Source organism: Takifugu flavidus, chromosome 18 (genome assembly GCF_003711565.1).
Source record: "Takifugu flavidus isolate HTHZ2018 chromosome 18, ASM371156v2, whole genome shotgun sequence".
Classification (NCBI taxonomy): domain Eukaryota; kingdom Metazoa; phylum Chordata; class Actinopteri; order Tetraodontiformes; family Tetraodontidae; genus Takifugu; species Takifugu flavidus.
Window position 1 is genome coordinate 4,044,371 of NC_079537.1, and position 27,242 is coordinate 4,071,612.

At 46.8% G+C, this 27,242-nt stretch overlaps 3 protein-coding genes across 8 annotated transcripts; 2 read left to right on the forward strand and 1 right to left on the reverse strand.

Moving 5' to 3' along the window:
* The first annotated feature begins 1,145 nt into the window (after positions 1-1,145).
* Positions 1,146-7,378, forward strand: mmd2a (monocyte to macrophage differentiation-associated 2a). The gene is made up of 7 exons (XM_057015744.1): positions 1,146-1,937; positions 4,146-4,227; positions 4,868-5,028; positions 5,340-5,414; positions 5,517-5,618; positions 5,715-5,784; positions 5,964-7,378. Exons 1-7 carry the CDS (start codon positions 1,909-1,911, stop codon positions 6,162-6,164), a joined length of 720 nt encoding a protein of 239 aa, XP_056871724.1. The 5' UTR covers positions 1,146-1,908; the 3' UTR covers positions 6,165-7,378.
* ap5z1 (adaptor related protein complex 5 subunit zeta 1) lies at positions 7,286-13,339 on the reverse strand. Of its 2 annotated transcripts, XM_057015732.1 has the most exons (18): positions 12,967-13,339; positions 12,488-12,625; positions 12,127-12,295; positions 11,798-11,942; positions 11,574-11,686; positions 11,315-11,489; positions 11,171-11,212; positions 10,112-10,252; positions 9,944-9,981; positions 9,686-9,848; positions 9,408-9,586; positions 9,195-9,337; positions 8,990-9,108; positions 8,516-8,643; positions 8,349-8,446; positions 8,124-8,256; positions 7,828-8,042; positions 7,286-7,751 (listed from the first exon to the last, which is right to left on the reverse strand). In XM_057015732.1, the coding sequence occupies exons 1-18, from the start codon at positions 13,005-13,007 to the stop codon at positions 7,499-7,501; spliced, it is 2,433 nt and encodes an 810-aa protein (XP_056871712.1). In that variant the 5' UTR covers positions 13,008-13,339; the 3' UTR covers positions 7,286-7,498. The 2 variants fall into 2 exon arrangements, with proteins under 2 accessions (XP_056871712.1, XP_056871713.1); XM_057015733.1 differs by lacking the exon at positions 11,171-11,212.
* Positions 13,340-13,545: 206 nt separating this feature from the next.
* card11 (caspase recruitment domain family, member 11) lies at positions 13,546-27,068 on the forward strand. Of its 5 annotated transcripts, XM_057015728.1 has the most exons (28): positions 13,547-13,785; positions 15,017-15,065; positions 15,146-15,222; positions 15,314-15,463; positions 17,710-17,908; positions 18,038-18,175; positions 18,362-18,538; positions 18,750-18,898; positions 18,985-19,164; positions 19,363-19,509; positions 19,709-19,834; positions 20,412-20,606; positions 20,681-20,836; positions 21,021-21,084; positions 21,155-21,336; positions 21,423-21,529; positions 21,647-21,687; positions 21,765-21,888; positions 21,972-22,173; positions 22,253-22,379; positions 22,456-22,708; positions 22,913-22,997; positions 23,660-23,755; positions 24,769-24,865; positions 25,086-25,268; positions 25,350-25,471; positions 25,974-26,089; positions 26,426-27,068. In XM_057015728.1, exons 4-28 carry the CDS (start codon positions 15,434-15,436, stop codon positions 26,628-26,630), a joined length of 3,501 nt encoding a protein of 1,166 aa, XP_056871708.1. In that variant the 5' UTR covers positions 13,547-13,785; positions 15,017-15,065; positions 15,146-15,222; positions 15,314-15,433; the 3' UTR covers positions 26,631-27,068. The 5 variants fall into 5 exon arrangements, with proteins under 5 accessions (XP_056871709.1, XP_056871708.1, XP_056871707.1 ...); XM_057015727.1 differs by having other exon boundaries at positions 15,146-15,463; XM_057015731.1 differs by lacking the exons at positions 15,146-15,222; positions 15,314-15,463.
* Positions 27,069-27,242: the final 174 nt, after the last annotated feature.

Genomic DNA, 27,242 nt, shown 5'->3' on the forward strand with positions numbered 1-27,242 from the left:
GTAGTGATGACCAAAGAGTTCTGGTATTTTTAAGTGTATTTTTCTTCTCTTACACTGACAGTGACATCATCCAGGCTGGAAACAGTGTCTCCATCACATATATCTTTTTTTCAGTTGGATGTTTTCAGGGACTGAGAGATACTCTCCCACAGAAACAACATAAATGCAATTTCAAGGGTAGAACATAAATAATATTCCAGTTCAGATCTTTCTATGTGGAGTTTGCATGGTCAAGGGGTAATTTTAGAGTCAGTCCAATAAAGATTTTGTTTCCTCCAATGTTTTTAACTGAGACCCAGAAACTTTGCTGAAGATTTACGGTGTTTAAATTCTAATGCTGAAGTTAGTTAAACTGTAAAACCTGTTTGTATCAACGCAGAGAACGAGCGGTGGACGTTGTTATTTACTTGCGTAAATAAAGCCGCCTGCCCGTGGTGAATATGTCACATGCTTTGTTGAAAGAGGGGAAACTTGTTTGGTCATCTGAGTGTTTGCAGAATGTAACTGTTCCGTCTCACACAGCTGCTGCTCAGTCCCACAAAGAGCCACTGCCGCCACTGTTGTTGGATAATTTTTAATTTTCCACTGAGCCCCGTGCTCTCTCTCTCTCCCCCTCTGTTGTTTGAAGGCAAATATGAGAGGGTCAGTGAAGGACAGGCAGAAGATAACAACATGTGAAAAACTGCCAAATTTTTCCTATTTTAAATGTTAATCACTTTTGTGTTTTGAACTGTTGGAAATGATTACAAATGTCCAAATAAAGATATCATTGTGCAGCAGCTCTGTGTGGACGATAAGGCCACATAAACCACTGAGAATTTGGATTCCAAGAATTCACCATGTGTCTTCAACTTCCTTCCTGTTACAGCACATTAGAAGCTACGGTGGCCCGCAGGGAACACATCTTTTATAGTAGAGCCTCATACAGGCTCATTTTCAGGCTACTTTAATGTTGTAGACACATTCTGAAATTAGCTGGGACATTTGATGGTGTTATTTGTTAAATTACTAACATGAAGAAATACTTCAGTGGGTATTCAATGCCCAGGTGGCCATGAGACAACATACTATTCCATGGAGGAGAAACCCAAGTCAGTACTACAGAAGTATCTTTTGTGTATGCTTGTTTGCACGTATTTTATTTCAAGATGGACACTTTGAAGGAAGCTAGGTTGTTACAGGGGCTGCGCCATTAATAATGCATTAAACACTGGTAGTATATCAACACTGACACATGAAACAAGTGCAAAAAGAACAGCTGCGTGATGAAAAACATAAATGACCCGTTTAGCTGCAATTGTAGTGCCGGAATGTAATGATGATGACGCTGATGATGATGCTGAATCATGTGAATAACAATAATTGGAATACTCCATAAGGAAGGAGAGTGAAACACGCAACACTCTCTCACAACCTCATTATAGGACACTTTCATCCTAACGCATAAAACCCAGCGCTGAAATGATCACCTGGATACCAACATGTTCCAACAACATTTAAATACCAGCAGGCGGCCCGACATGTAAACCGAGGCCGGAGAAGTGGTGTCGGGAGGGGCTGCTGCTCTGTTATCATCCGTCCAGAGGAAAGGGGAGGGCTCACAGACCCAGTCCCGCGGAACATCCCGCAAACGCACGAGACGCCAACAAAACTCGCTGCACCCTCCGACCTGCGCTCGCCGCCGCGCGCTCGCTCCGGCCGCGGAAACTCTCGCGACTTTGGGTCAAACTCCCCCCGTCTGTGGCCCCGCTGCCTCGCTCCGCGGACGCGACTCTCCCGGCCGACTTTTCTATGGGACATCCGGAGCGGCGGGTCCGCAGGAGGGGACGACGCTCGCGGATGTGCCGACGGTAAACAGAGCGCCGGGCGCCTGACGCACGCGCGGGCGCGCGCAGAGCCCTGCACGAGATGGACTTCAAGAAGACAAAATTCGGAAGGTAATTATCCCCTCCTGTTTGGATCCGATAGCCGTGCGTAACGACGCACAAAACCAGAGTTTATGGACTGCGTGTGTGTGTTTGTGTGTGTGTTTCTGTCACCATAACTTATTCATTGATCCATCTCAGTCATGTAATAACATCCAAATCCGAAAGGTGAAAGTTCAAGCGTGTTGAAACAGTGTACCCAAAATATACATGCTAATTCATTTCTAAATGAGCGTTTCGGCTTCTAAATCTTGGCTTCGCTCTGATGCTGGAGGTAATCTGCAAAAAGATTCCCTAATCTGAAAGTGGACCAGTAAAAGAACAGCATGATGTGAAGAAATAGACTAACAGCAGCAGGAAATGGGCCACAGATGTTTTTAGTAGTGCAGTATTTGGGTAAATGTGCTTGTTTACATGGTTACATTCTGCCACTGCGTGGCTGTAACACGAGTGTGTCACACACACGCGCACACACACTCGAGAGTTTACAGTAGAGCAATCACTTTGAATTCTGCATGGCTGCCTTTATCGGTCATCCAGGCTCCAGCCTTTGTGTGTGAAAATGGAGATGACTACAATCGTGAGAACCAGAGTTCAAGACCCGCAAGAGATAAACTTGATCTCTCCGTTAAAAGAGTGGCCCTGTATTTAAACAGAGGACACACACACACACACACGGTCAATCCTGTGCCGTTGAGGGCCATTCAGACGAATTTATGAACCATTACTTAACACACACATTTACAGAAACACAAAATCTGGAGAGAATCCCAATCCCTGTCCTCTGTTTTCAGTTCATTACACACACACACACACACACACACACACACACACACACACACACACACACACACACACACACACAGAGCCTCTTATGAATGATTGGGACACATTTTCACTGGCCTGGAAAACAGAAAACAAATGTGATGGCCGTGTTGCCTAAATGCATCTGCTGATTATGACACCTACAATAGGTGGAGACGGAGCGTGTTGTGACAATATCGCAACGGGAGGTTTGTTCAATCCCCGTTTTCACGCCGCAGGCAGTGGAGAAAGCTGCAGGAAAAACATGCTTGTTTGTGCAGGGCGTGTGTAGGAGGGAGTGTGCCTCAACATATGAGGCGATGATGAAGAAGACAAATGTCAGGAATTAAACACACACCTGAGCTCACTGTTAGATTATCTCCATGAAGCCTGGGAATTCACAAACATTCCACTTACACAATGGTTAAAGCTCCAGATCAGTCAGTGGCATCAGCGTGAGCATGCTTAAAAATCAGAACAATTTATGATGAAAGGAAAGATGTGCTGTGTGACGGAGCACTGTGGGCTCACTATGTGATGATTTAAGTCACATCTAAAATAACATTTAAAAATAAAATGAAATAAAATGGTCCAATTATGCTTCTACTCATAGTTTATCTCTTAAACTGCACAAACATCTCCAACAAAATATAAGCACCTACTTGTAAAGGGGAGTCATTCAGACATCTGTGTATAATAACATAACGGGTTTTTACTTCTTTTTTTGTCACGCTACCTGACACAGTTAGGCGTCCTCCCCTCAGGTGGGACGTACTGTGTACTATGTTCCTCCAATAAGCTTCTTTGTAGGGGTTCGGATGTGGCCGAGGAGGATCGTGCGTTAACGTTTCTGTTCTATGTTTGTGTGAATATAGACAGCTGGGATGTGAGCCCCCTTCTTTTAAACACCTCGAGTTACAGAATATCCACACAAATCGTGTCTGTTACAACATCCTTATGTTTCAACCATCCAGATTTAGAGAATAAATCAGATTTGGCGATTCATGCATCTTGAAATATAAACTGTGGTTTCATAACATCGCCAGATGTGGTATGTTCCTCGCAAGACGGAATGTTTGCTGATTACACACGCACACACACACACACACACACACACACACACACACATGCACACTTAAGAGTAGCGATCACACTAGAATTCAGAGAGCATGATGTGGATTACAAAGCTGCAAATCCTTGAAGAATGGCAATCTCACACACACACACACACACACACACACACACACACACACAACACACACACACACACACCACACACACACACACACACACACACACACACACAGTTCATGGTTTCAGCACACTAATTATTAACCAGAACAGTGATACCTGATTCTTCACCTGTACTCATGCTTCTGTCATCTCCCCCTCTCTGCTACCCCCCCCCCCTCTCAGGTTCATGAACTGCAGGGTCCCAGCCAGTAAGCGATACCAGCCCACCGAGTACGAGCACGCGGCCAACTGCGCCACACACGGGGTGAGCCGGGTTCTCGTCCACTTTTCCTGTAGTTACTGGAGGTTCAGCGATGGAGCGGATTGGATTGTGAGGAATGAGGCCGAACGCAGGAGGATTTCTGGCCGCGGCGCAGAGGAAGTGGGCTGTAATCTGTGATTCAGCCTGCAGCATTTCTCTAATCTGCTGTAATCCACGTGAACATGTGCCCGTGACACAGCAGGAGGGAGAGAGTGAAAGAGAAAACAGAAAAATGAATTTCAAGGGGCTGCAGAGACCGGCGCCTGCAAACGCCCATGCTAACATCAAGTATCAACTTCACCTTCTGTTAAGCGTCTTAAAGAGAAGTTTAATCACTGAAATCATCTAAACTTTCTGGTGCTAAATTCTGATGTAAAACAATGAAAATCCAAAAATCTGCGAATCTTAGGGTGCTTCCACGCACCTCTGCTGTGGTCATATCAGCCTAAATTATGCTCTAATATCTTGGATTAAAGGGAGATAATTAGCATCTGCTGTTTATGCATGAAGGCTCAGTGTTTCTTGTCTAATTGCTGACCTAAATTACTTCAGACTGAGAGCAGAAACACAATTATCTTAACAACATTTGCATTTACTAATCAAGGAAAAATAAAAAAAACAACGCTTTTTTTCCTCCATCTAGTTTTGGATCCTTCCAAGTCTGGTAGGCGGGTCTGTGCTGTATTTCCTGTCTGTAGACCAATGGCATCGCACAGCCGCCTGGCTCTACGGGAGCGGCCTCACCGGTCTGTTTGTCACCTCCACGCTCTTCCACACGGCTGCCTGGAAGATCAGTCACCTCCGGTGTGTGTACACGGGTGCACGTGGGTGTATGTGTGTGTGAGGCATTTGGCACATGTGCATGTTTGTGTTCTGCTTCGATAAACAGTGTTTATGAAATATGTCCCAACCTGAGGGCCCGAGCCAAATACACAATGAATGTTTGATTCACCTTGAAGAAACTGAACTGGAATATCGTGTTTTTATAACCGAAACATCATAAATGATCCTGGCAGATGAAAGTAAAGACCGGTTCCCTCACCTGGAAGAGTGAGATTAAACAAAAAACATTGTTAATGGTTTTAATTAGAGCTGTTGTTGTCGTCACGGTGCAGGAAGGTGGAGCAGCGGTTCCACATGTGTGACCGGATGGCCATCTACTTCTTCATCGCTGCTTCCTACTCTCCATGGTGGGTCACCTGACAGCAGCCAGTACCTTGTGCAGTTTGGCAGTTTTCTCAAGCTGAAACTGGTGTGTGTGTGTGTGTGTGTGTGTGTGTGTGTGTGTTCAGGCTGATGCTGAGGGAGCTGGGGCCCTGGTCGTGCCACATGCGGTGGCTGATCTGGGTCATGGCTTGTGTTGGGTCTGTGTACGTCTTCTTTTTCCACGAGAGGTAACGCCGACACCTGCTAAATGCCGCACTTCTGCGTGAACCACTAACATTTTGAAATGAGTTTTTATATCCTCACATGTCTCCTGGAACTGTTAGGTATAAACTGCTGGAGCTGTTGGGGTATGTGGCCATGGGAGCGGTTCCTGCCCTCGTCATATTGTCTATGGTAATAATCAGCTTTTAATGGAAGAAGAACAGCTAGACCACCATCGCTAGTTACTGTAGCATGTGTCTGAACCGAAACCCTGGGCGCTCTTATGTAAAATCCATAAAAATCTGATTGTGAAACCATCACTGACACCAGGATGTTCCTGAATAATGGTTTTCTCCACTCGACCGGTCCAGGTGGAGCGCGCAGGTGTGTGTGAACTGGCAGTGGGAGGCGTCTTGTACGTGGTGGGCGTTGTTTTCTTCAAGAGCGACGGTCTGGTCCCTTTTGCCCACGCCATCTGGCACCTTTTTGTGGCGGCGGGAGCGAGTGTTCACTATTACGCCATCTGGAGGTACCTGTACTTACCGGAGTCGATGCTGCACACGTCAAGGTGACAAATGCCCCTCCGCCAGAGATGGCGTGTTGTCGTGGCGTGTGAGAAAAGTGTGTTCAAAGACACAAAATGGTAAAACAACCTCAGTGGGAGAGAGGATGAGTGAGATGCGACTCAGGTCAGAGAAGGCCAGGTCTCTCCCACCAAACTCTTGGTGTTGAATTAAAATGCTAGCTATATGCTAAGATCGGAGACCTGTTTGTATTCATCACCTGATGGAAGATCATTTGTACTTAGATGTGTTAAATTTAGATGTTGATTTTCCAAAAAAAACAAACACTGATTCACATTCTAATGGAGTTTAGACATAAAAGGCAAGAAAACAGTGTGTCGGCACTAATAAAATGTCTTAATTCTGATTATGTCATCACACAGGATGAAGGTGTAAATTCTATGAGCAAAGTTAATGTACAACACTGAACTTTAATCAGGCAATTGTTAATGACCAACATTTAGTGCCAAAACACACAACAAATCCACGTTCTGTTGGTGCTGTTCAATAATGGAACATCGTTTACTTTATTCTTTACACAGTTGCAAATAAGGCTGCAAATTAGTTGGAAATTAAACTTTTAAATTAACAGAGCAGGTAATCCACACTTCTGGCTGGATAAACACAGTTAGCTGAATCAGTTAGCAAAGCAGAAGACAATGGATGTTTTTGGTAGGAATCTGGAAATGACCTGAACACACGCATATCAGTCCAAATCCTGTTGTTATTGCACAAAGTTAATATTTCCCGAAATGTGCAACCCTATTTGCAAACAATGAATCTATAGATTTTGGGTGTTTTTTTAAAGAATGAATTCTGTTTCACTCTGATCGTAACTGAATTTATCACTGGTAGCTCTGGAAGAGTCACTCGGCACCAACAAATCTGGAACTACCCTGTCCACATTGACAGAACTCGCTGTGATTGTCAGCCTCAAGTGTACTGATGCATCCAGGATGGCTGCACAGCTAATCCTGCACGGGTGTCGGATTGTATCGTTTAGTCTCTTTCTCTATTGTTCCTAGGGTGCACTTTTAACATTTGATCACTTTTGCACTGAATTCTGCACCATCTAATGTCTAATCTTTAGAAAAGTGTTTTCTTTTCCTCTCAGAAAACAGAGCATATACTCAGGTAATAAGCATTTTATTTTTTAAACCAGATGATCTATTTTGAGGAAGAAAAAAAAATCACCATTAAAGAAAAAGAGATGCTCTATCACACTGTGCTGTGTCTGTGGTTTGTTTGGGTGCCAGAAAGTGCTTTATCAAGTAGAACTCTATTAATTCAAGAAATGCACCAAAGTTGGTTCCCGGTTGGCAGTTCAGGTACAGCGTAACAGATCACTGGGAATGTGTGAGGTGGGTAAGGAGCCGCAGCCTCAGCGGCATGGCCATGTTGGTGTCTCTGTGCCATCGGGGCTCTGTGATGTATGATGGGGGTGTCAGGACGCTCTGAGCCACGCCGGGGGTCTTCAGCAGGGACCACAACTCCTCACCACGAGTTACTATGGAAACCAGATCCTCCTCGTCAGCGCACCAGGCAACTGATCCACCCCTAGTTACCGTTCTCAGCTTAGACAGGAACAGAGACACCCTGAAACAACACAGAATTACCATCACGCAAGGCTTTTTCAACATTAATCACCAGGTGCAGCTGATCAGCTGGTCACCTGGGTATGAGGTCATGTGATCGGGACGCCAGCTTGGCCATAGCGCTCATCAGAGTGGTGATGACCCTCGGGGCGGGGCAGGAGCCTCCTGCCGGCGGAGTAGAGGAGGTGATCTCAAACAGCACCGCCTCCAGAGCCTCGAAACAGGAAGTGATGAGGTTCACGGAGCAGCGAGAGTCACATGACACCGAAAGGTACTCCCCCAGCACCCACACCTGAAAGCCAACGGAGGTATTACTTCAACATCCAGTTTACTCAAAATATCCTCCAGTCAGCATGGACCACAGCTTCATTACCACGTGCGTGTAGATCTCCTCTTTGTTGTAGACGTTGGTCGTGGTCCCAGCAAACTCCAGCAGCTCGTGGGACTGGTCCACCACCAGGGACGGGTGCAGCTTGCACAGGTTCAGCAGGTGGCAGCTGAAGACCCTACAGAAACACGGAGGGGTGGAGAAAGTGAGGAGACAGAGGACTGAGAAGCAGCAGATGAACGCGTTTGCCCCGCGTGCGTGTGTGAGAACCTGTGTATCTCTTTGCTGTAAGAAGGGATGTTGAGGAGCAGGCTGCTTCTCTCCAGAATCACCAAAATCAAGTGAGCCAACAGCTGCTCGTCAGCTACCTGAGAGAGGTAACAGTCGTTAACCGGCCGAGGCTGCGCGTGCTGATCTGTAAAGAAAGTCAGTCTCACCTTAATAACTGCGTTGAAAAAAACGTGCAGCATCACGGGGACGATCTGAGCGCACCGGACGACTCTGGGCCAATCAGCAGCCTCGGCCAGCAGCTCATGGAGGGTGCTCAGTCGATCGATGGTGTCGCCTGCGGAGCGTGAAAAAAGAACAATGCAGAAACAGATAATCTGTCAAAATATCCAGACCTCCCGTCTGTGCTGGAGTTTGTCTGTTCAGGCACGGCCGAGCAAAAAGATCAGAGTAAAGTTTCATTTCTTTCCAGGCTTTGATCGATACGAGAGCGCTCGCTGTTCAACGACCAGACACAACAGGAGGTTCAGACGTGAATAGTGAGACAGAAGAGTCTTCCCAAAAAGAGGACCTGGGAGGTAAGTTTTTCCCTGTTCCAGAGTGCTACAGGTTACAGTAGTAGGAAGAGTGTAACAGTCGTCATTTTAAATGAGGAAAACCTAAAGCACCATGATTTGTGCTACCTGTGCCTGCCTCGGTTCGAAGCAGGAAGAGGAAAAGGCCTCTGAAAGAGGGGTTTCGAAATGCCTCGAGTGGCACGAGGCCCCGGGCGCCGGCTTCAGCGATGGGCAAAGAGGCCGCCCTGCGACACAGACACGGAGGTAGTAAAGTGTCAGTGTGAGAGGGGCTTTAGACAAATTATTAAGCCAGCTGTAGGCTAAAGTCCACCTCAGCTGCAGTACAAGTGTGGCAGAGAGGCAGGGTAGGTCCAGCAGAGTGTGGAGGAGTTCCACCGCAGTTCCCGCTGTCACCAGAGAGGGCATCAGATCCACAAACTCATCCACCAACGCTGGGCTGTTCCACGCCAACATCTGCAGACACAGAGAAGGGATGCTCAGTTCTTATCATGTATGTGGAAGGTCCAAGTTCTCTGGTTTTCACCTTTAGCAGGTTTGGAAAGAAGTGGGTGTACTGAGGGACTCGGAATTTCAGATTGTCGAGGTTCAGACGGAGGAAGCGCAACAGTTCGTGTGCCAGGAAGTTGTCATTGAACAGCTCGGCAGGGAAGCGGCCAAAAACCAGCTTCCACACGACGTCGCAATCCACCGCAGCGACCTCACCTGGATAGGTTCAAGTACAGCTTTATACAACTCGGAACCGTTAACAGATGGACCGAGCACAAAGGCATAATCTCATGCGCGTCCCCGAGTTGTCAGCACCGTGGTTGAGGTAGAACTGAGCTACAGGCAGCAGGACTCTGGCGAACGACAGGTCAGAGCTGAGCCGTCCAAAGAGCGCTTTGATGTACGGGAACGTCCGGTAGACCAGCGACGTGTCTTCTGAACACACACAGTCCAGTATGCACACGGCCTCCACCAGGCACTGAACCAGGAAGAGGGTGACATTAGGAAATCTGACCTGATTTAGCACCGAGCGGTCATGTGACAGCAGTTAGCGTCTGGACTTAATACACTCACGGCTTTCTGCAGGTCTGTGTCTGTCTTTTTATGAGCCTCTGAGACAAGAAAGAACAGAAAGGTGAAATATAAGACACACACCGTGACATCAGTAGGTGCCAGTCATTCCCATTTGCGTATTTTGCATTTCTCACACACACTGACTGGTGTTAACATGCACAAACTCACTGCGATCGCACTGCTCAATGAGGCGCTGGCAGTACTGGAAAGCCTTCTCTCTCAATCGCTCCTTTGGAGGCAACAGGCGGCTGGAGGAGGAAGTTGCCGAAACCATAGAAACCACTGAACCGTCCACCTCGGAACGGTCATCTGCAGCATGAAAGAGCGAGTTAGTGTGATCAGAATACGTAGATCTTTGTTGCTGCAGAAGCATTGAAATTTAGAGGATGACCACATGGTTAAGGGTCATGAGTTGTAATATAACCTGAAAGCATGTAGCCTGTCTTGGAAAAATTCACATTTGCTCACTTATTAACTCACATTCCTGTGAAGCACCTGGCTGCATGACACTACAAAAGCAAACCGCTGAAAACTCACAGGAGCACGATAAAATATACAGGAGAAATTGAAAGGGTCATAAAAGGGTAGATAAAGGAGCTACACCTCAGATTACGTTTTGCACAAAATAATTTGGCTTTAAAGCTGAACGACCCGTAGTCCCAACCAGCAGGTGTCGCTGTGCAGCTGCAAAAGCCTGCAAAGCCACAAGACAGCCTCAAATGAAAAGATAAATCCTCCGCCCGTATGACTACGTAGATTGATATAGACGTGTAAGTGAGAGAAAGGCCTACAGACAATCACGAAGGCTGAAACATTCACAGGTGCTGACAAAAATGGAGGAAACACTGAAGTTGTTAGTTGTAAAGGAGGCACAAAGCTGTTCAGCCCAGCAGAGGACACGAGGAACCACATCAGTGATCACAATGACTGGTTTTGGAGATGTAAAGATTATTTTTGTTTACAGAGGAAAAAAAAAATCACTTGGCTGCCTAGTGTGGTTCTTTCACCTATAAACTTTTCAGAATACTCAAGGAAGGTGAAAAGGATGTGATTCAGAATCTAATTAAGACGTTAGGCTGTGTTAGACCACATGTGGCTGTGAAACAAGATCATGCAAAGTGCTGTGAGCTGATGTCTCACACCCTGAGGTTAAGAACGTGCTAAGAAGTGAGCGTATCTGCTGTGCCCAGAGACAGCAGAGAGAATCCACCTGCTCACAAGTCTTACCATTAGAAAAGGAGTGGGAGAGGCTGTGCTGCAGCCTGCTCACTGGAGAGGATGGGGAAAAAAACAACAACAGAGGCTGAGGCTGACGTTCGTTTGTAGCTCCAACATCAAGTAAACTGCTCATTAGCCGCGGGGCAGCCTTACCTGTGTCGACTGTGCTGTTGCCATTGGAAACAGAATGATAAGTGAGAAGCCAGTGGCGAAGCATGGAGAAGGAGTACACATTCATCCACTGGTCCTCGGTGAAGCCCTGGCCCACGCACAGGACGGTGAAGAAATCCCCCGACACGGTGCCGTCCAACTCGGTTATGGGTGGCGGCTGACGGACAAGGTGTGCACACACAATGAAGAGAAAAGTGATGGATGTGATGGAGGAAGATGAAAACATGCTGATCCAACTCACCTGCCGTGACCTAGGCCCCGTAAAGAATCCTCCCGAGGAAGCCCCACCCCCCTGAGTGATGCTGGCATAACGTAACCAGTCAACAAACTTTTTACTCAGGAAGGTCACATGATCTAGGCCAAAAAAAAGGAAGGGGGGGGGTAGGGGTTAAAATTGGTACGGTTGCTGATAACCACCTGACGATTTTTCAACTTTAGTCCCAGTACGAAACGTGTCTTCGTCACCTTCAGTGAGACAGTCGGGGCTGTGAGTGATGACACTGTTCAGGATGGGCAGGGTGTGTGTGAGCGACAGCCCCTCTGACTGTCGGTTTTCAAGGTTGCGCAGCAGCTGGGTGCAGTAAGACGAGAGATCAGTCCTGGAATCGACCTGTTGGGGGAGTCACATTTTGCTAAATGTGCTTTTGGGTCAGGAGCACAAAAATTAAAGCAAACCAGAATCGTTGTTATTGTGTGCTGAAAGCATGAACGGGGCCTCCGACCTGTAATTGCAACCCGAGCCACTTTTTTTCCACCATCTCAATGTTAACAGGAACAATTCAAATAAACCTGACCTGTGAGAGCAGCAGAGCAGCCGCATGGCTGTTTAAAGGACTGAAGTTTTTTTGGTTGTACTCCAAACCCAGGGACGATTCTCTGAGCACAGCTGAGCTCAGTACCTGCAGCTGCTCAACAGGTGATGAGAGGAGTGAGGACACCTTCTTCTGAAGCTCTGCTGGTAACCTTTAATTGGTGACACACAAAGAGACAAACAGTTGAGAGAGAAGGGACTAACTAAAGCCAGATTAATGGGTGAAACGGGGATGGATATGGAATGAGGTGAAATGATTGGAGATGACATAATGAAACAGCAAGAAAGATGCAGAGTTAAATAGTGGGAATGAACTGAAAGTGGAAACTGACAGAAGTCCTTACTGTCTGGAGTACTTGTTGGCAGAAAGGATGAGGTGCAGCCTCTGCAGGGAGTCAACAGTCTCATGGCCATGCTCCTTTACTTTAAGAACTTTGATCAATCTGCTGTAAAACTTCTGCAGCTCAGACTCTTCTATGTCTCTGGAAAGAACACAAACCGTTTAGCTGTTCACGCTATTAAAAGTCCTTAAAGCGCGATTGTATGTCAGTTCATCATCTCCAATATTGTATATGCACACGGAAGATGAATTTGTTTCTCAATTTTTAATTTCTCGTTTTACAGTGTTGCAGAGTCACGTTGCTGCTGTAAAAGTAACTTAAACAGAGCCTTCCGGGAGCCATCGAGACGAAAGTAAATGTAAAAGCGAGTTATTGCTGTGACATGTCACCTGGTATTAGCCTCGCTAGCTCACAACAGGGGGTTACAGCGAAAGGCGTATAAATCTGCAGTAGTACAATTTGACATCTTTTAGTTTTCTTACCTTGCTTGTCGAATTAAACTCTCTGAGCCCTGAGAGTACATTTTAACAGAAGATCTCACATTACTCGGCTCTTTTAATTTACAATAAGTAAACAGTGCGGTGCTGATTTTCTTCCGGACTAGAAGCACACGACCATCCCTTTAGTTCCGCTTTCGCATCCGTGACGTATTTGGTCTGTATGTTAAATAGATCGTAAAACAAAAAAACAAAAAAAAAACATACAGGTATGTGGATAATAAGAACGTGATTTATGTACAGATATCATGCACCTAGCTAACCATTTTGATCAGTGCAGTAAATTAAAAACAGATGACATCCAATAATTAAAGGGGTGAAGAACCGAATGGAGCCGTCGATTCCGCAATCCACCTGTTTCCATCTGCCCGCCCCTTCTCTCTTTCTCTTCCCCGTCTCTCTATCTGTCCCTCTCCCCCCCCCCGTCTCTCCCCTTGTCATCTATCTGTCTCCCCCCCCCTCTCTCTAGCTCTCTCTAGCTCTCTCTCTCTCCCCCTGTCTCTCTCTATCTGTCCCTCTCTCTCTCTCTCGCTCTCTCGCTGTCTCTCTCTATCTGTCCCTCTCTCTCTCTCTCGCTCTCTCGCTGTCTCTCACGCTACCTGGGCCACCGCTCCAGTGCGCCCCAGAAGTTTGTCCGAAAGTTGTTTGTCCGAAAGTTGTCGCAAAATAGATGACGACTAAAGAAGAATAGATGGCCGCAGCATGACCATAAAGGATTTATGACGGATTCAAAACTCCACAAATAAGAAGAGAAAAGGCTGCGTTGAAGTTCTCCACACTTGGCACCGCAGCGCGACACTTTGGGTAGGTCAAACTTGTCGGAACACGATTTTCGTTCAGGTTCGTGCGAATAAAAACAGTAATGATTCGTCCTCGTAAACGTTTGACGGTCCGTGTCGAGGTAGCGTGGGAAGTATTATTGACTGACGCCTGAAATATCCGAGCGCAGGTACAGACTTTAGACCCATTCACATCTGTCCCCTTAAAGGCTCCTACAGAAGCCTTTTGGCCCGTGCGTGTGGAATGTGGCTTGTGCACGGCTCCCTGTCTTTGCCAACACCTCATAACAGAGTTATTAATGCAGCGAGACAGTAACTGTCATCAGCAGACACACATCCAGACATGTGGGGTCAGGGCGCAGCAGGTGCAGGGGACCATCAGGTTGAGCTGCAGAGCTTTTAAATAATGATTATTGATCCCAGAACGGGGACAGATACAGTCAGAGAGTCAGATATCACTGATTTGATGAAAGAAAGAGATGAAAAAAACGTGTTGTCTGCTGCATGATATAAAAACACTGTATAATTACATAGTAGGAAAGCTGAATGTCTGTGCTCCGTATACGTGGGGATGTATCAGATTCCCATCGGCCTGTGCTGCTGGACAATGAGGCCTTTATGGCATTTACCACACCCGAACTAATCGTATCTGTCCATCATCCTACCCGCCAGCCAATCCCAGAGCAGTGCAGACTGTCTTTGATGCCCTGTGACCTTTTATAACCATCATTGACACAATACCTGGCAACATCGATTGTTCAAAGATGACAAAATGACAGGAAACTGAACAAATCTGGCACTGGCAGAAGTCAGGACAGGAAGGTGAAAGACCACAGCACTTCTCAGTACTGCTCCTTTTTACAATCTGTTTGTGTGTTTCATGAAATTCTAATAATCACCCTCATCATTTCCTGTTCAGATTTCAAGCACTCATCTGTGCAAACACACTCTTTATCATACGAGACTGTTTAGATGTGCAGTTTACGCATGCAGGTGCAATAAATCTGAAGGGTTTATTGGCCTTTTAGTGAAAAAATCAAGACGGCCTATTGCTTATCGTCACCGAAATGTTAGCTTTAATGGCAGAATAAAAGAGATAATTGATCGTTCAACATTGGTCTGCATCACTGAACAGGCTGGCTAGTTTTGACTTTAACTAACCCGCTGTGATAATTGGAATAATAATTTTTGAGCTCATGAAATGGTTGAGACAAGGTGATTTATCTGTGATAGATAAAGTGTTTATCTTTATTCAGTCAACAGGAATAAAAAGAGGAAAGTGCCTGAAAACCAAAAGAATAAACTGTAAGTGAAATTATGAATAACAAAACAGGTTTTATTTCAGGCATTTGTTGGTTGCAGACCAGTAAATCTGCCCTCGTTAGTTTACCTCAGATCATCTGGGGGTCGGAATCCTCCGTGAGATCCAGCTCGTCAGTGCCGTATCCAGCTCCATGTCCCAGTAAAGTGACATCAAGTTTGGAAGTTAGTGCAGCCTTTTTGAAAGGCTTGTTTCCATGGCGATACTCAGTCTCTGTGGCTTCCAATTACAGATTAGTCGGTGACACGTGAAGTCAGACTCCAGACTGCATTTTAGACTGACGCAGTTGGATGAATCATTTTTCATTTTACTGAACAAATCCTAAAAACGTGACAACTGGACGGGATCAAAGATGCTGCGTCATCGCGGCCACAACACACAGGTACAATTCGCTAATCTTCTATCGTTAAATTAGGTTGGAAGGTGAACGATGTTCTTGTCTGACAGCAAAAAAAAAATCTGGATTATGTTTGGCCCATAAACCACTTAAAAAGGGATGTGGGTGAGGGGCCAAATATCGGGCACAGCAGTGGACAGTATGTTTATGCACGGAAACAGGAAAATATGCAACATTTAGATTGAGGACACACACACTCGCTCTCTATCGCCATTGACCACATTACTATTGACAATAGCGGCCCACAGAGAGGACTAAAACAGAGCACCGGAAGAGAACTACTACACACATCTGGTTGAAAAAGGAGGAAGCAGGGATGCATTTTCTCGGTAATGAACTCCAAAATAAGAGAAGAGAGAAGAGGAAATGTGTGTGTGGTTGGGGGATTCTCGGTATGTGTGTGTGAATTGCATTAAATTTGTGTGTGCACACAGACTGTGTACTTCTGCATGAGTGCATATGGGTGTCAGTTGGTGTGCGCTGTTGTGGTTTGATCATGAGACGCACACACACAGACGCAACCACACACACACCTTTACATTTCTGTGCTTTTGCAGAGACGTGATCAATAATGTGTCAAGTTTGGCCTGTGTCTGCATGTGTTGTTGTTCCATCCTCATGGTGACAGTTGTACAACAACGTGCACACATTTAGTCATGGTTTCAGGCTCGTTTTGCATGTCTATGTATGATACATGAAAGCGTGTCACAAAGCAGAATTGTTTGATTGTGTGATAGCATGCAAATATGTACGTGAGAGAGAGAGAGAGAGTGTGTATCTGTGTGTGTGTGCATGATAGAGGAAATTGAGTGGGAGTCGGAGGAAGACAGAAAGAGTAGAAATGTGTTGCTGAATGAAACGCAAAACAAAGGAGAAGCAAATGGAAAGATGTCAGTTGTGTGTTTATAAGTGAGAGATGGAGCGGTTGAATGTGTGGGACCCGAACCAGCAGCGTCTCCCGCCGTCCTGTTAACGCATCACATTGACCCCCCTGCATCAGAGGACAGATCAGGCGCATCAGGTGCACCACGGTAACAGACCTAAAGCCCGTTCGATTTGACAGGAGCAACCTGGACCTTAAACACTGTGAGTCGGCATCACCACCACTTTTACAGTTGCAGCAGGACAAATGCTAATGCTAGCATAGGGACAGATACGATGGCGTCTCCGTTCATTACCGCCGCCTGAACAGCACCCTCACACAGCACAGTACAGAATCCAACAACATATTTTCTTGACTAGCAACTTGTACACTGCTAAAGCTTAATGCAAACGCAACGCAATCTCTATCGACGCAGTTGTAACTTTACCCGAGCGTTTGCGTTCCATGTTCATTTACTTCATATTACAGTTTAATTGATCAAATCTGACTACATCATATCTCGCTTCTTTTATTCCTCATGAGGTTTAATTTGACATTTCATCCTAATTATCCCACCTACTAAAGTTTATGACCTTTTGATTGGGTCAGGCTGATATAAAAGCAGGTAAGATAACCATGAAGTGTCACAGTTCTTGTTACTGTGTTGCTCTAGCCTTATAGGTCAAGGAGCAATGTTGGCAGCTGAAACTAGGTTTGGGCTGGAACATGGATTTCAGAGTAACCGTCGCCACAGTAGGCTGAAAACGTCATGTTTATTTTAGCTCCACACTCACCTTATTTGTTACCCACTAACCTTCCGCTATAAAAATAGACAATTTATTTTCTATTTCTATTTTGCTCAGTAGAAAATTTGCAAAGGCACAGCGTGTCTTTCTACAGCTATGCAGATTACACACGGATTTTCCTTCTCACTGGGAACCAGTGACCTATGAGACCTCCCTGCTGTGGTTGACTGACGTAAACTGTAGGATGGCTCATAACCTCTCACAAGTTAACAATCCAAACCCAGAGATCTTAGTGTTAGGCTCATCATGTCCTCTTCGTCCTGTCATTCTTGTCAGTCCACCTGTGGATCCGGGTTAGACTCCGGCCACTCTCAGCGGTCCCTGTTTTTGGCCGTTCCGAAGGTGAGCTTGATGAGCTTTACTTTAGAATGACCTTCCTGAGGAGATTAAGCTGGCAAGGTCAGGATTATTCTGTCTTCTTTAGGCCCACTTACTTATGCCGACAGGCTTTTGTGTGACATCAGTTTCGTGTCCTTTTATCAAGCTTATTGGTGTGACATGTATGATATGAATTGTATCTGTGGTTAGCATACCATGGCTTAACTGGTTTTATGGGATTTCAGGGCAGAGACATGGAAACTGGGCAGGAAGATGATGCAGAGGCGCTGTGGGAGAAGGTGGAGTGCAAGCGCTTCGAGCTGTGCCGCATCATCTCCCCAGGGAAGCTCACGCCCTACCTCCGTCAGTGCAAAGTCCTGGACGAACAGGACGAGGATGAGATCCTCAACTCCATTCTCCTGGTGTCTAAAGCCAACCGCACAAGTAGGTAGAAAACCGGCACACGCGTGTTCCATCCTCTCTGCCCCCGGTAACCTGTGATTATGGCCACTGAAAATGGCCGTTTTGTGTTTTCGTGGGTTGAAATTTGATGGCGAATGGCTCCTCTTCTAGGCCGTCTACTTGATATCCTCCACACTAAAGGGGAGCGAGGTTACGTGGCGTTTCTGGAGAGCCTGGAGTTTTACTACCCCGACCTTTACAAGCTGGTCACTGGGAATGAACCGACGCGCCGCTTCTCCACCATCGTAGGTGAGAATTCAGCAATTTGGGGGCCTCGTAGTTCATCTGATATTAGAAAAAGAATCTGTTTTCGACAGAGTTTTGACCCTTTTGACCACCAGAAATAGAATTTTTGGGTGATTTCCTGTTGCACCAATTCAGTTCTGGATCTAAAAATGACAACATCGGTGTAACACGTTTGTTTGCTCCCCGCAGTGAAGGAGGGTCACGAGGGGCTGACCCAGTTCCTGATGAATGAAGTGATGAAGTTGCAGCAGCAATTTAAACTCAAGACGCTGCAACACGTGGAACTCAGCAGGCAGAATTGCACTCTGGAGGACGAGAAGAAGAAACTACGATTCGCCAATCAGGAGCTTCAGGCCTTCCAACAGCGTAAACATGCTTATTTTTCTACCGAAAAGGATTTTTTTAAAATAAAGAACTGCTCAAAACAGTCATCATGTGTTAGATCACATCCATTTTAGCTTTGTTGATTCAATAACCTGTGTGAACACCGCAGGATGTTCTTTTGAACGTTTTGTGTCGGTGAATGTTCTCACAAGACTCTCGACTCGCGTTTTCAGTTCTTCCAAACATTTTGCAGGATACAACAAGCTGAGAGAAGAGAGAAACACGTACAGTGACGAGCTGCTGATTGTGAAGGACGAAAACTACAAACTGGCCATGAGGTACGCCTCGCTGAGCGAAGAGAAGAACATGGCCGTGATGAGGAGCAGGGACCTGCAGCTGGAGGTACCGGCCGACCGACGGCCATGACGGGACACACCGCTTCTATGTGCACTGATTTGGTCAGCTCGCTCTCTGGTGGCTCTCCGCAGATCGATCAGCTGAAGCACAGACTCAACAAGCTGGAGGAGGAGTGCAAGATGGAGCGGCGGCAGAGCCTCAAGCTGAAGAACGACATCGAGAACCGGCCGAAGAGAGAGCAGATCTTTGAGCTGGAGAGAGAGAACGAGATGCTCAAGATCAAACTACAGGACCTGCAGTCCATCATCCAGGTGACCTCCTCCCCCAGCATGGGCAAGCCTACACGAGGGGGGCGGGATTAAACATACAGGAAGTTGTCACTGTGGCATCAGATGAAAGCGCCAAGTCAGACCTTGACTGACCACCGACTCATCAGAGCTGATGGGATGTAAAATAGAATAAAAAAAAGCTTAAATGCTAATCTCCTACACTTGTTCCTTATCCTTCAGCCGGGCTCTCTACCGGCCTCAGACAAGACCATCGTCGACATTCTGGAACACGACAAACAAGAAGCCTTAGAGGACCGACAGGATCTGGTCAACCGCCTCTATAACCTCCACGAAGAACTGAGACACGCAGAAGAGCTGCGAGATAAGGTGACATACGTTGGAACCCAAGAGCGGAGGGGAACGCACGGAGGTTTAAGCAAAAAGACCTCTTAATAACTGTAATGCCCATGAGACCATCTGTGAAACACACCCAGTGCAGAAACCCCCGACTCTGGCCTCGCTTATTGTCACCTGCGAATTCAAAAGCAGCTTTTGTGTGTGTGTGTGTTTGTGTGTGTGTGTGCAGTACCTGGAGGAGAAGGAGGAACTGGAGCTGAAGAGCTCCACACTTCAGAAGGACTGCGAGATGTATCGCAACCGCATCAACACCATCTCCGTCCAGCTAGAGGAGGTGGTGAAGGAGCGGGACCAGGTGAAACACACACTCCACACACTGCTTCTATCTCCGTGAGCACTTTCATTAACGCAATAGCTGCATTTCCGACATCATTTCTTGCAACATGTATTACCAGCTGGGCTGTTTTCACCACAGCTTAAAGTTCCCCAAATTGTATGCAAGTCTGGTGACGTTTGTGGTCAGACTTTGTTTCTTAAGGTTCTTCAAATTTGTCGTCTGTAGTCACAGATTCAAAGTCTGGCTGGGCGTCTTCTTAAGCTAATACTCACATGATTCTGGCCCTCATCTTCTGCTCCATTTCCACGTGAAACACAAAGGAAACGCTAACGAGCCCACAGGGCATAACCCCAACATAGACCTGGCCCCCAAGAATCCCAGGGAGATCTAAAAAGGAATCCAAAAACTTTTTTCCAAGGTAGTTTTGGCGGAAACGCGCCTAAAGGGGCCTAATTCCGGCGTCTTAAAACAGCCAGGGTCACCCCAACTGCCCTCCCCTCCCCAAACAACCTCACTCTGATGGTGAAAGGTGTATTCTGGTCATCACTGTGTTCCACGTGACACACACACACGCTAATTGTAACGTGTGTAACAGGCGTTTCATGCCAGAGACGACGCGCAGCACCAGTTCTCCCTTTGTCTACTTGACAAAGACAAATACCGCAAGCAGATCCGGGAGCTGGAGGAGAAGAGCGACGAGCTCCATATTGAGATGGTACGCAAAGAGGCCAGGCTAGTCACCCTGGAGTCTCGCCTCCGACGGCTCTCCAAAGACATTGTTTTGGACCCGGTTGGTACCTCAACTTCCTCAGGTCTTAGTTCTGGCTGCATGGTCTCCATGGGATTCATTTTTCCCTTTAACAGAGCCTTTCAAGAGATCTGCCCCAAACCATCAGCTCATTGGGGGAGGAGTTTAAATCGGTCCAGGGCCAATCAGAGTGGTCCAGCGACGAGTCACCTGAGGACAGGTTCCTATCTGAAGAGCCTCGACTCAGACGCAGACTCAACCTAAAAGCAGGGGTCAGCTGCTGCACACACATACACTTCCTCTATTATCATCAGTACAAGGAAATGAGAATTTTGAAGTGAAATTAAAAATTTTGTTGGGAATCTTCTGGATCTGAGGGACGGAAAAGCTGAACTGTCTGGACGGGTGCTGAAGCGGACTTCAACGTTCATTAAAAGACTTATTTCTGCATTTCAGAACAGAGTGAAGTGTCCAGTCCTGAACAAAGACCAGCACTTCTCAGACAGCGGTCAAGCTGCAGGTATCATAGCAAGCGTCTGCCTCAGCTCCCACCCTGATGCTCCGTAAACTCTCACGTTTCTGTTCACCAGCTACTCTCAATGGCGGCTATCTGAAGCTCCAGATGCCAACAACCTTGCACGCCAAAAGTCATTCCCTTCCCACATCCCCCTTACACTCACCCTGCTCGGCCATGCCCCTGGCATCCTCCCACTCCCCGTCGCCCTCGCCGGTCTCCTTCGCCAGCGCGGACCAGAGCAACAGGCCGAACCTGGTGAGGGTCGCTCTCCCCGCCACTGTCGCGTAATGAAGAGTTGGAATATTTCACACACTTTCACACTTCCTGTTTGGAACCTCCAGCTTCGTACCCGTAACGACAGTATCCTGAGCACGCTCCCCGAGCCACCAGAGAAAGCGTCGCTTTATCGGCGGGAACGGGAGAAGGAGCATGATTTCCACCCCCACAGGTGCGGCCCAGTCTAATCAGATAAAAACACACCTAATCCATGAATAATATTGGATTCAGTTTCTTTTACATTTTTATTTTGAGAACAGATTTCAACCTGTTGCTTTGTCTCCTTTAGCATCTTGGACCTTGACAGTGACAACATGGAGACGGAGTTTGGTAAATTGGGCTTGCGTTTCTTTACTTTTGTGCGTCACATTTCTCCAACTGTTGGTTAACCTTTGGTTTTCCCTCAGAGGATGAAGTACAGCAGGGTCCTCCGTCCATCCACTCCTCGTCATCATCCTACCAGTCGGAAGTGATGGACACGTACGACCTGGAGCAGGTCTCCAAGATCTGGAGGAAGCTGTCGCTGGAGAGGTGAGGGGCACGGACACGGCTGGAAACTTGTGCCGGTTCAGCGGCTGAAATGACTGTTCGTGTGTGTGTGTGTGTGTGCGCAGGCCATTTCGTCCATCTTTGTCCTCCTTCTCGAGGGTCAGCTCGTCCCTGAAGCCGGTGCAGCAGCTGTCGCTCATGGGCGACGACCTGCTGAAGGACCTCACTCTGGTGGGCGGCAACGAGAGCGGCATTTTCGTTTCGTCCGTCCAGACCAGTTCACCGGCAGAGAAGGCGGGGCTACGGGAGGGCCACCATCTGCTTCTGGTAAGAACAGGAGGAGACAGTCAAACAATAAGAGAAGGGTGTGTCTCTTCGGGGGTACTTTGACCTGCGTCTCCGACAGCTCGAGGGATGCATACGTGGCGAGCAGCAAAGCGTCTCCCTGGACACCAGCACTCAAGAGGAGGCCCACTGGATGCTGCAGCACTGCTCTGGACCCGTCAGGCTACACTATCGCCCCAACTACGACTGTGAGTGGGATTCACGTTGCGTTTTTGCTCACGGAGCTTCAAACATATGCGAATACTCAACTGCGTGAATTCGCAGCCTTCCGCCGTCTTCAGCGGGACCTGACGGATGGCCTGCTGGCTTCAGGGGACTCCTTCTACATACGTCTCAACCTCAACATCTCCAGCCAATCAGACAACTGTACGCTAAGCGTGCGCTGCGACGACATAGTGCACGTGCTGGATACCAGGTACCAGAATCGCTCCGAGTGGCTGTGCACCTGTGTGGACCCCTACAGTGGTGCTGACCTGACCCGGCCAACGGACCGCGGCACCATACCCAGCAGCTCAAGGTAGAAGCACTGGTGCCAGGCCTCTGTGCTCTGGCTGAAAAAGCTCACGTGCACGGGTCACACTCCGAGTTTACCTCCTCTGTGCAGCTTCAACTTGCTCGCACAGTTTCCACACTTGACTGCTGTCACACAGGAAGCTGCTCAACATGAAGGCAAACTCTGAACAGTGTCGCACTTTTAAGAGTATTTTGGTCGTGTGTGCAGAGCCCAGCAGCTGCTCATGGTAAAGATTCAGAAGTTAATGTCTCGAGGGGCGAGAGAGGAGAGCGAAAGCCGCCGCAACAGTCGGGTAAGAAGCTTCCTGAAGGTAAAAGGAAAACAAAGTGCCTCATGAACTACAAATAAAATATCTATTTTGTTCTTACAAACAAAAGAAAACCATCAAAGAAGCCTTTTTTTTTAGATTCCCCTTCAAACATCTCCTCATCTAGTGGGCTAACACACAGATATGGAACTGTGCCTTTAACTGATGCGTCCTCTCGAGGTGTCATGGGGTGATGCGTTTGGGTTTTTGTAGGAAGTCAGAGTTGCGCCTAGCTGCAGAGACAGCCGCCATCTTACATAGCCTCTTGATATCCTTCATTTTTCTCAGTATAAACGCTCACATGTGTTTTCTATAGATACCAGGCTCAGTGAGCAATGAGTGATGGAACCTATGAGGGCAGCGGATGTAGAGAAAAGTGTTTTCTTGCTAATCCCAGCAAGTAGTGTGGCCCTTCACGCCTCATGACCTCCAACAGGTGGATGCTTAAGCTGTTCCAATATGACCCCAGGCCCTCAGTGCTGGCGTGCACGGGCAGATTCGACCATGAAAAGCTGAGGAAATTAGATCTAAACAGATTAGAATAGATTGAAATAAATGAGAGGAGATCTTCCAGTTTGGGGTGTGTCAAAAAGTGCACTGACGATGTGTCGTCATCCTCTGAAAACATTGCGTTTGTTCCTGCGCAGTTCAACCTGCAGCCGGACGAAGCCAGCGCCTCCCCAGATCCCAAGACCAGCCCGCGGTTGTCTCGGGCCAGCATCTTCCTCACGCAGATACTGCAGGTAAGATGAGACGCAGACACACCTCCCGCCACTGTGTATCTGCTGTAAATCAGGTCCTAGGTTACTTTATATGTACCTTCAGGTATGTTTTGTTTGGGATGAATCAACTTTAATGGTCCCGTTTGTGACCTATGCAGAGGGCACAAATGGGACCAGCAAGCCAGCGTTGAGAGGGTGACAGCTGTCGGTTTAGACACAGCCAGCCATCCTCTGTAAGTGGTTTGTGTACAGGGAGGCTGGATAAAGCTGGGGTTCTTCAACCAGCCCGCTCCACCATTTTACCATTCGGTTAAGCACTTTTTTAGCTTGAAGTGACAGGTTTCCAAACCACCACACAAGACACAATGATAGCGCAGATAATAAAACAAGTGGTTCCGCTGATGTGCTGATAAAACAACAATTTCCCTTGACTGTAGAGCCGACTCTCAGCTTTGGAGGACCTTCGTTGGTTGAGTCAATAAATGTGTAACAAAACAGCTGCAAGAGCAACAGAACAATTATTGGGCTGGTTGTTATAGCAACTGGCTGTGTTATTGAATGAATTCTGGACTGTATCGAGCCCTCAACTCTGCTCACAGTCACAGACAGATGCTGCGGCTACACGGTGCAGATGGATCGTTGCCAGTGCTGTAAAAGTACTGGAAGACTTTTAAAGATGAAGGAGTAGAAATAAATGTTGCTAATCGACCGAATCCAAACTCTACAGGAAGGACGTTCAAAAATGAGCCGAAGGTCGGACATCTAAACACAAAAAGCTACAGTTTTATTAACAAGTAGGTTAGTTTATCCTCATACATTTGAGTGGGGATGATCTGTATGAATTAGCTGTAACTGGTCAATATTTAATTCTTTTGTTGACTGTTTAATCTCAATTCCATTGTGATGTGCCCAAAAAAAAAAAAATCTGTCGCTAGCTGAGCAAATGCTCAAAAGCAGGAAAAGAAATGATCCGTTCAGATGTCCTTAATCATCTAAACACCACGACTCAGCTCTTTATGCACTTTCACTTCTAGTTTGTCAGCAGGGTGGACATCAAGTACAAGAGAATGAACAGCAACGAGCGGGTGAGGATCCTAAACCCCGGCAGCGTGACCATCCCCAGGGCAGAAGGTGAGCACAGCGTGGTGAAGGTGGACATGGAAGAGTTCGCGGGACAAAACGTCCTCACGCGGGGAACTCGATGAGTTCGCAGTTTGTGTGTGTTGAGTCACAAAGCTGGAAGTTTGAGTTTTGACCCGCTGCTGGGGGGAAAAAAAATGAAGTGAAAGTCCTGAAAAACAATCTTGGAAAGTCAGTTGACGTTCATGTGACGGCGATATGTCGTCAACAGAAAGTGGCGAGGCCGAAAGCGACTTGAGCCGCAGCCTGAACCTGGTTCCCTACAGTCAGGTCACCCTCCAGCGGACGCAGAGGAGGAGGCCCGTCCTCTTCGCTCCGGCCGCCCTCTCAACAACCATCATCCAGAAATTACTGAACATGGGCGGAGCCATGGACTTTAACATCTGTAAACCCGGTCAGCGCCCCCCTCTTTTAAGGATACGTCTTGCTTTTGATCTGTGCTTTATTTCTTCACTAAAATCTGGCTTTGTTGTAGACATGCTGTTCAAAGAAGAGTTCCATCTGAAGCAGAACGTGGAGCCCTTCATCCACTACAGAGAGAAACACACCACCTTTGAATGTATCACGCGAGAAAACATCGAGGCCGTCGCTGCTAAGGTGCGACGCCACTGACGGCCGTCAGCAACTCCAGTCCTCAAGGGCCGAATTCAGGGCGGCTTTTCTATCCTACAGGTAGATATCGCTTTCATCTGGGGAGCCACCTTATTTGGTGAAAGCGGTTTCTGCCTGGTGGGACACAAAAACCAGCTTGAATCTGGCCCTCGAGGACTGGAGTTCCCCATCACAGCCCTTTATCCCATCCAGATATTGAAGGTTTTCCTCCCTTTTATTCACAACATAGATTTACAAATTAGACATTGATCTCATTTTATTTTACAACTCAACAATTACTAATTTTCCTGCAATATTCTTTTTTTTTTTAAACCTCGCTACACATTAAAGCACAACAGTCCTTCCTCTTTTTGGTTAGCTTGGCAGCTTAGTTGGTCACAGCTAAACCGTGGCTGACCGTGCAAATATCTGAGCTTCCGAGACTGTAGTGTCGTAATAACGGAGACAATAAGGACGCAGATTTGATTTGGTTTCATTTATCCACCAGGGGAAACACTGCCTGCTGGAGGCTGAGCTGAGCTGTGTCAAAGACCTGCTGAGGAGAGAGATCTATCCAATCATCATCCATATCAAGATCTGTGAGAAAAATATCAAGAAGTTACGGTAAGGAGGTTGAAGCTGCTTCACACATTAACCAACTAAAGGCTTCTTACCCACAATGCAACACATCAAGGCTGTTGTTTTGCTGTACAAACTAACAAAGCTACCTGCAGCTAAATCAGGAAGGCGACACATCAAAGACCACAAAGGAAACAATTTTTCTTCTGCTGGCTGAAGATTTTCTGTTTTTTTGTCCTTTATCGTTGATGATTGATCAGTCAGTGAGATCAGAGACTTACAACACACACCACTGTTGCAAAAGCGTCTACAGGACGGGTTCCAAACGTCACCACACTCACCACCGTGACACTGCTTCCTTCCTGTTTCCTGTCCGTGCAGGAAGCTGCCGCTGCGTGTGGAGTCGGAGGACGAGTTTGTGAGGATGTGTCGGGCGAAGGAGAAGGAGTTGGAGGGCATTCCCTGTCTCTACGCCAGCCTGGAGCCCGACGCCTGGGCGGGGCCAGAGGAGCTCATCAAGGTCATCAAAGAGCGAATCCTGGAGGAGCAGAAGAAGGTGGTGTGGGTGGAGCAGGACCTCCTGTAACATGTAATATGTAGCCAGGCAACCGAAAAACCAAGCCTGTCTTTTCACCATACTGTCATATTTATTTTCAGATGCGACGTTTCAGACGCTGATATAAATGTAAAATAAATACTTTAGTGTATATTTGTAAGCTCAGACACGTTGATGAAAAATAAATAAATTAACGTATAAAAAACCCTCACTGGTCTACACTGCCCCCCTATGGTCGGTTTGGGGCACTACAATGTAGGTTTGATTAGAAGTGGCTTTTTGAGTCTTCCAAGTTTAAGCAAAAACAATGAAGAGCGTGAATCACCTGTACGTTACTGAAGCATAATGCATTCACATGAAAACCAAATTGAATTTGTAATTGTTTCATTCTGAATTATCAAGACAGGTTACATGAGAACCTCCAAGAACCTGCGAGTCTACCATTAAATCGAGCTCTCCGTTAAGAAATGACGTGTGATTGTGTGAAAATTAGTCCGAAACATAAGATAAATTCATGGTTTAAAAAATAAAAACTGGGGGGAAAAAAAACAGAAAAAATGTCACTGAAAAACCAAGCATGGAAATAAAGTACCGGTACTCTGGAAAACAGAAAGAAATCATTCTGGAAAAACAAAACAAAAA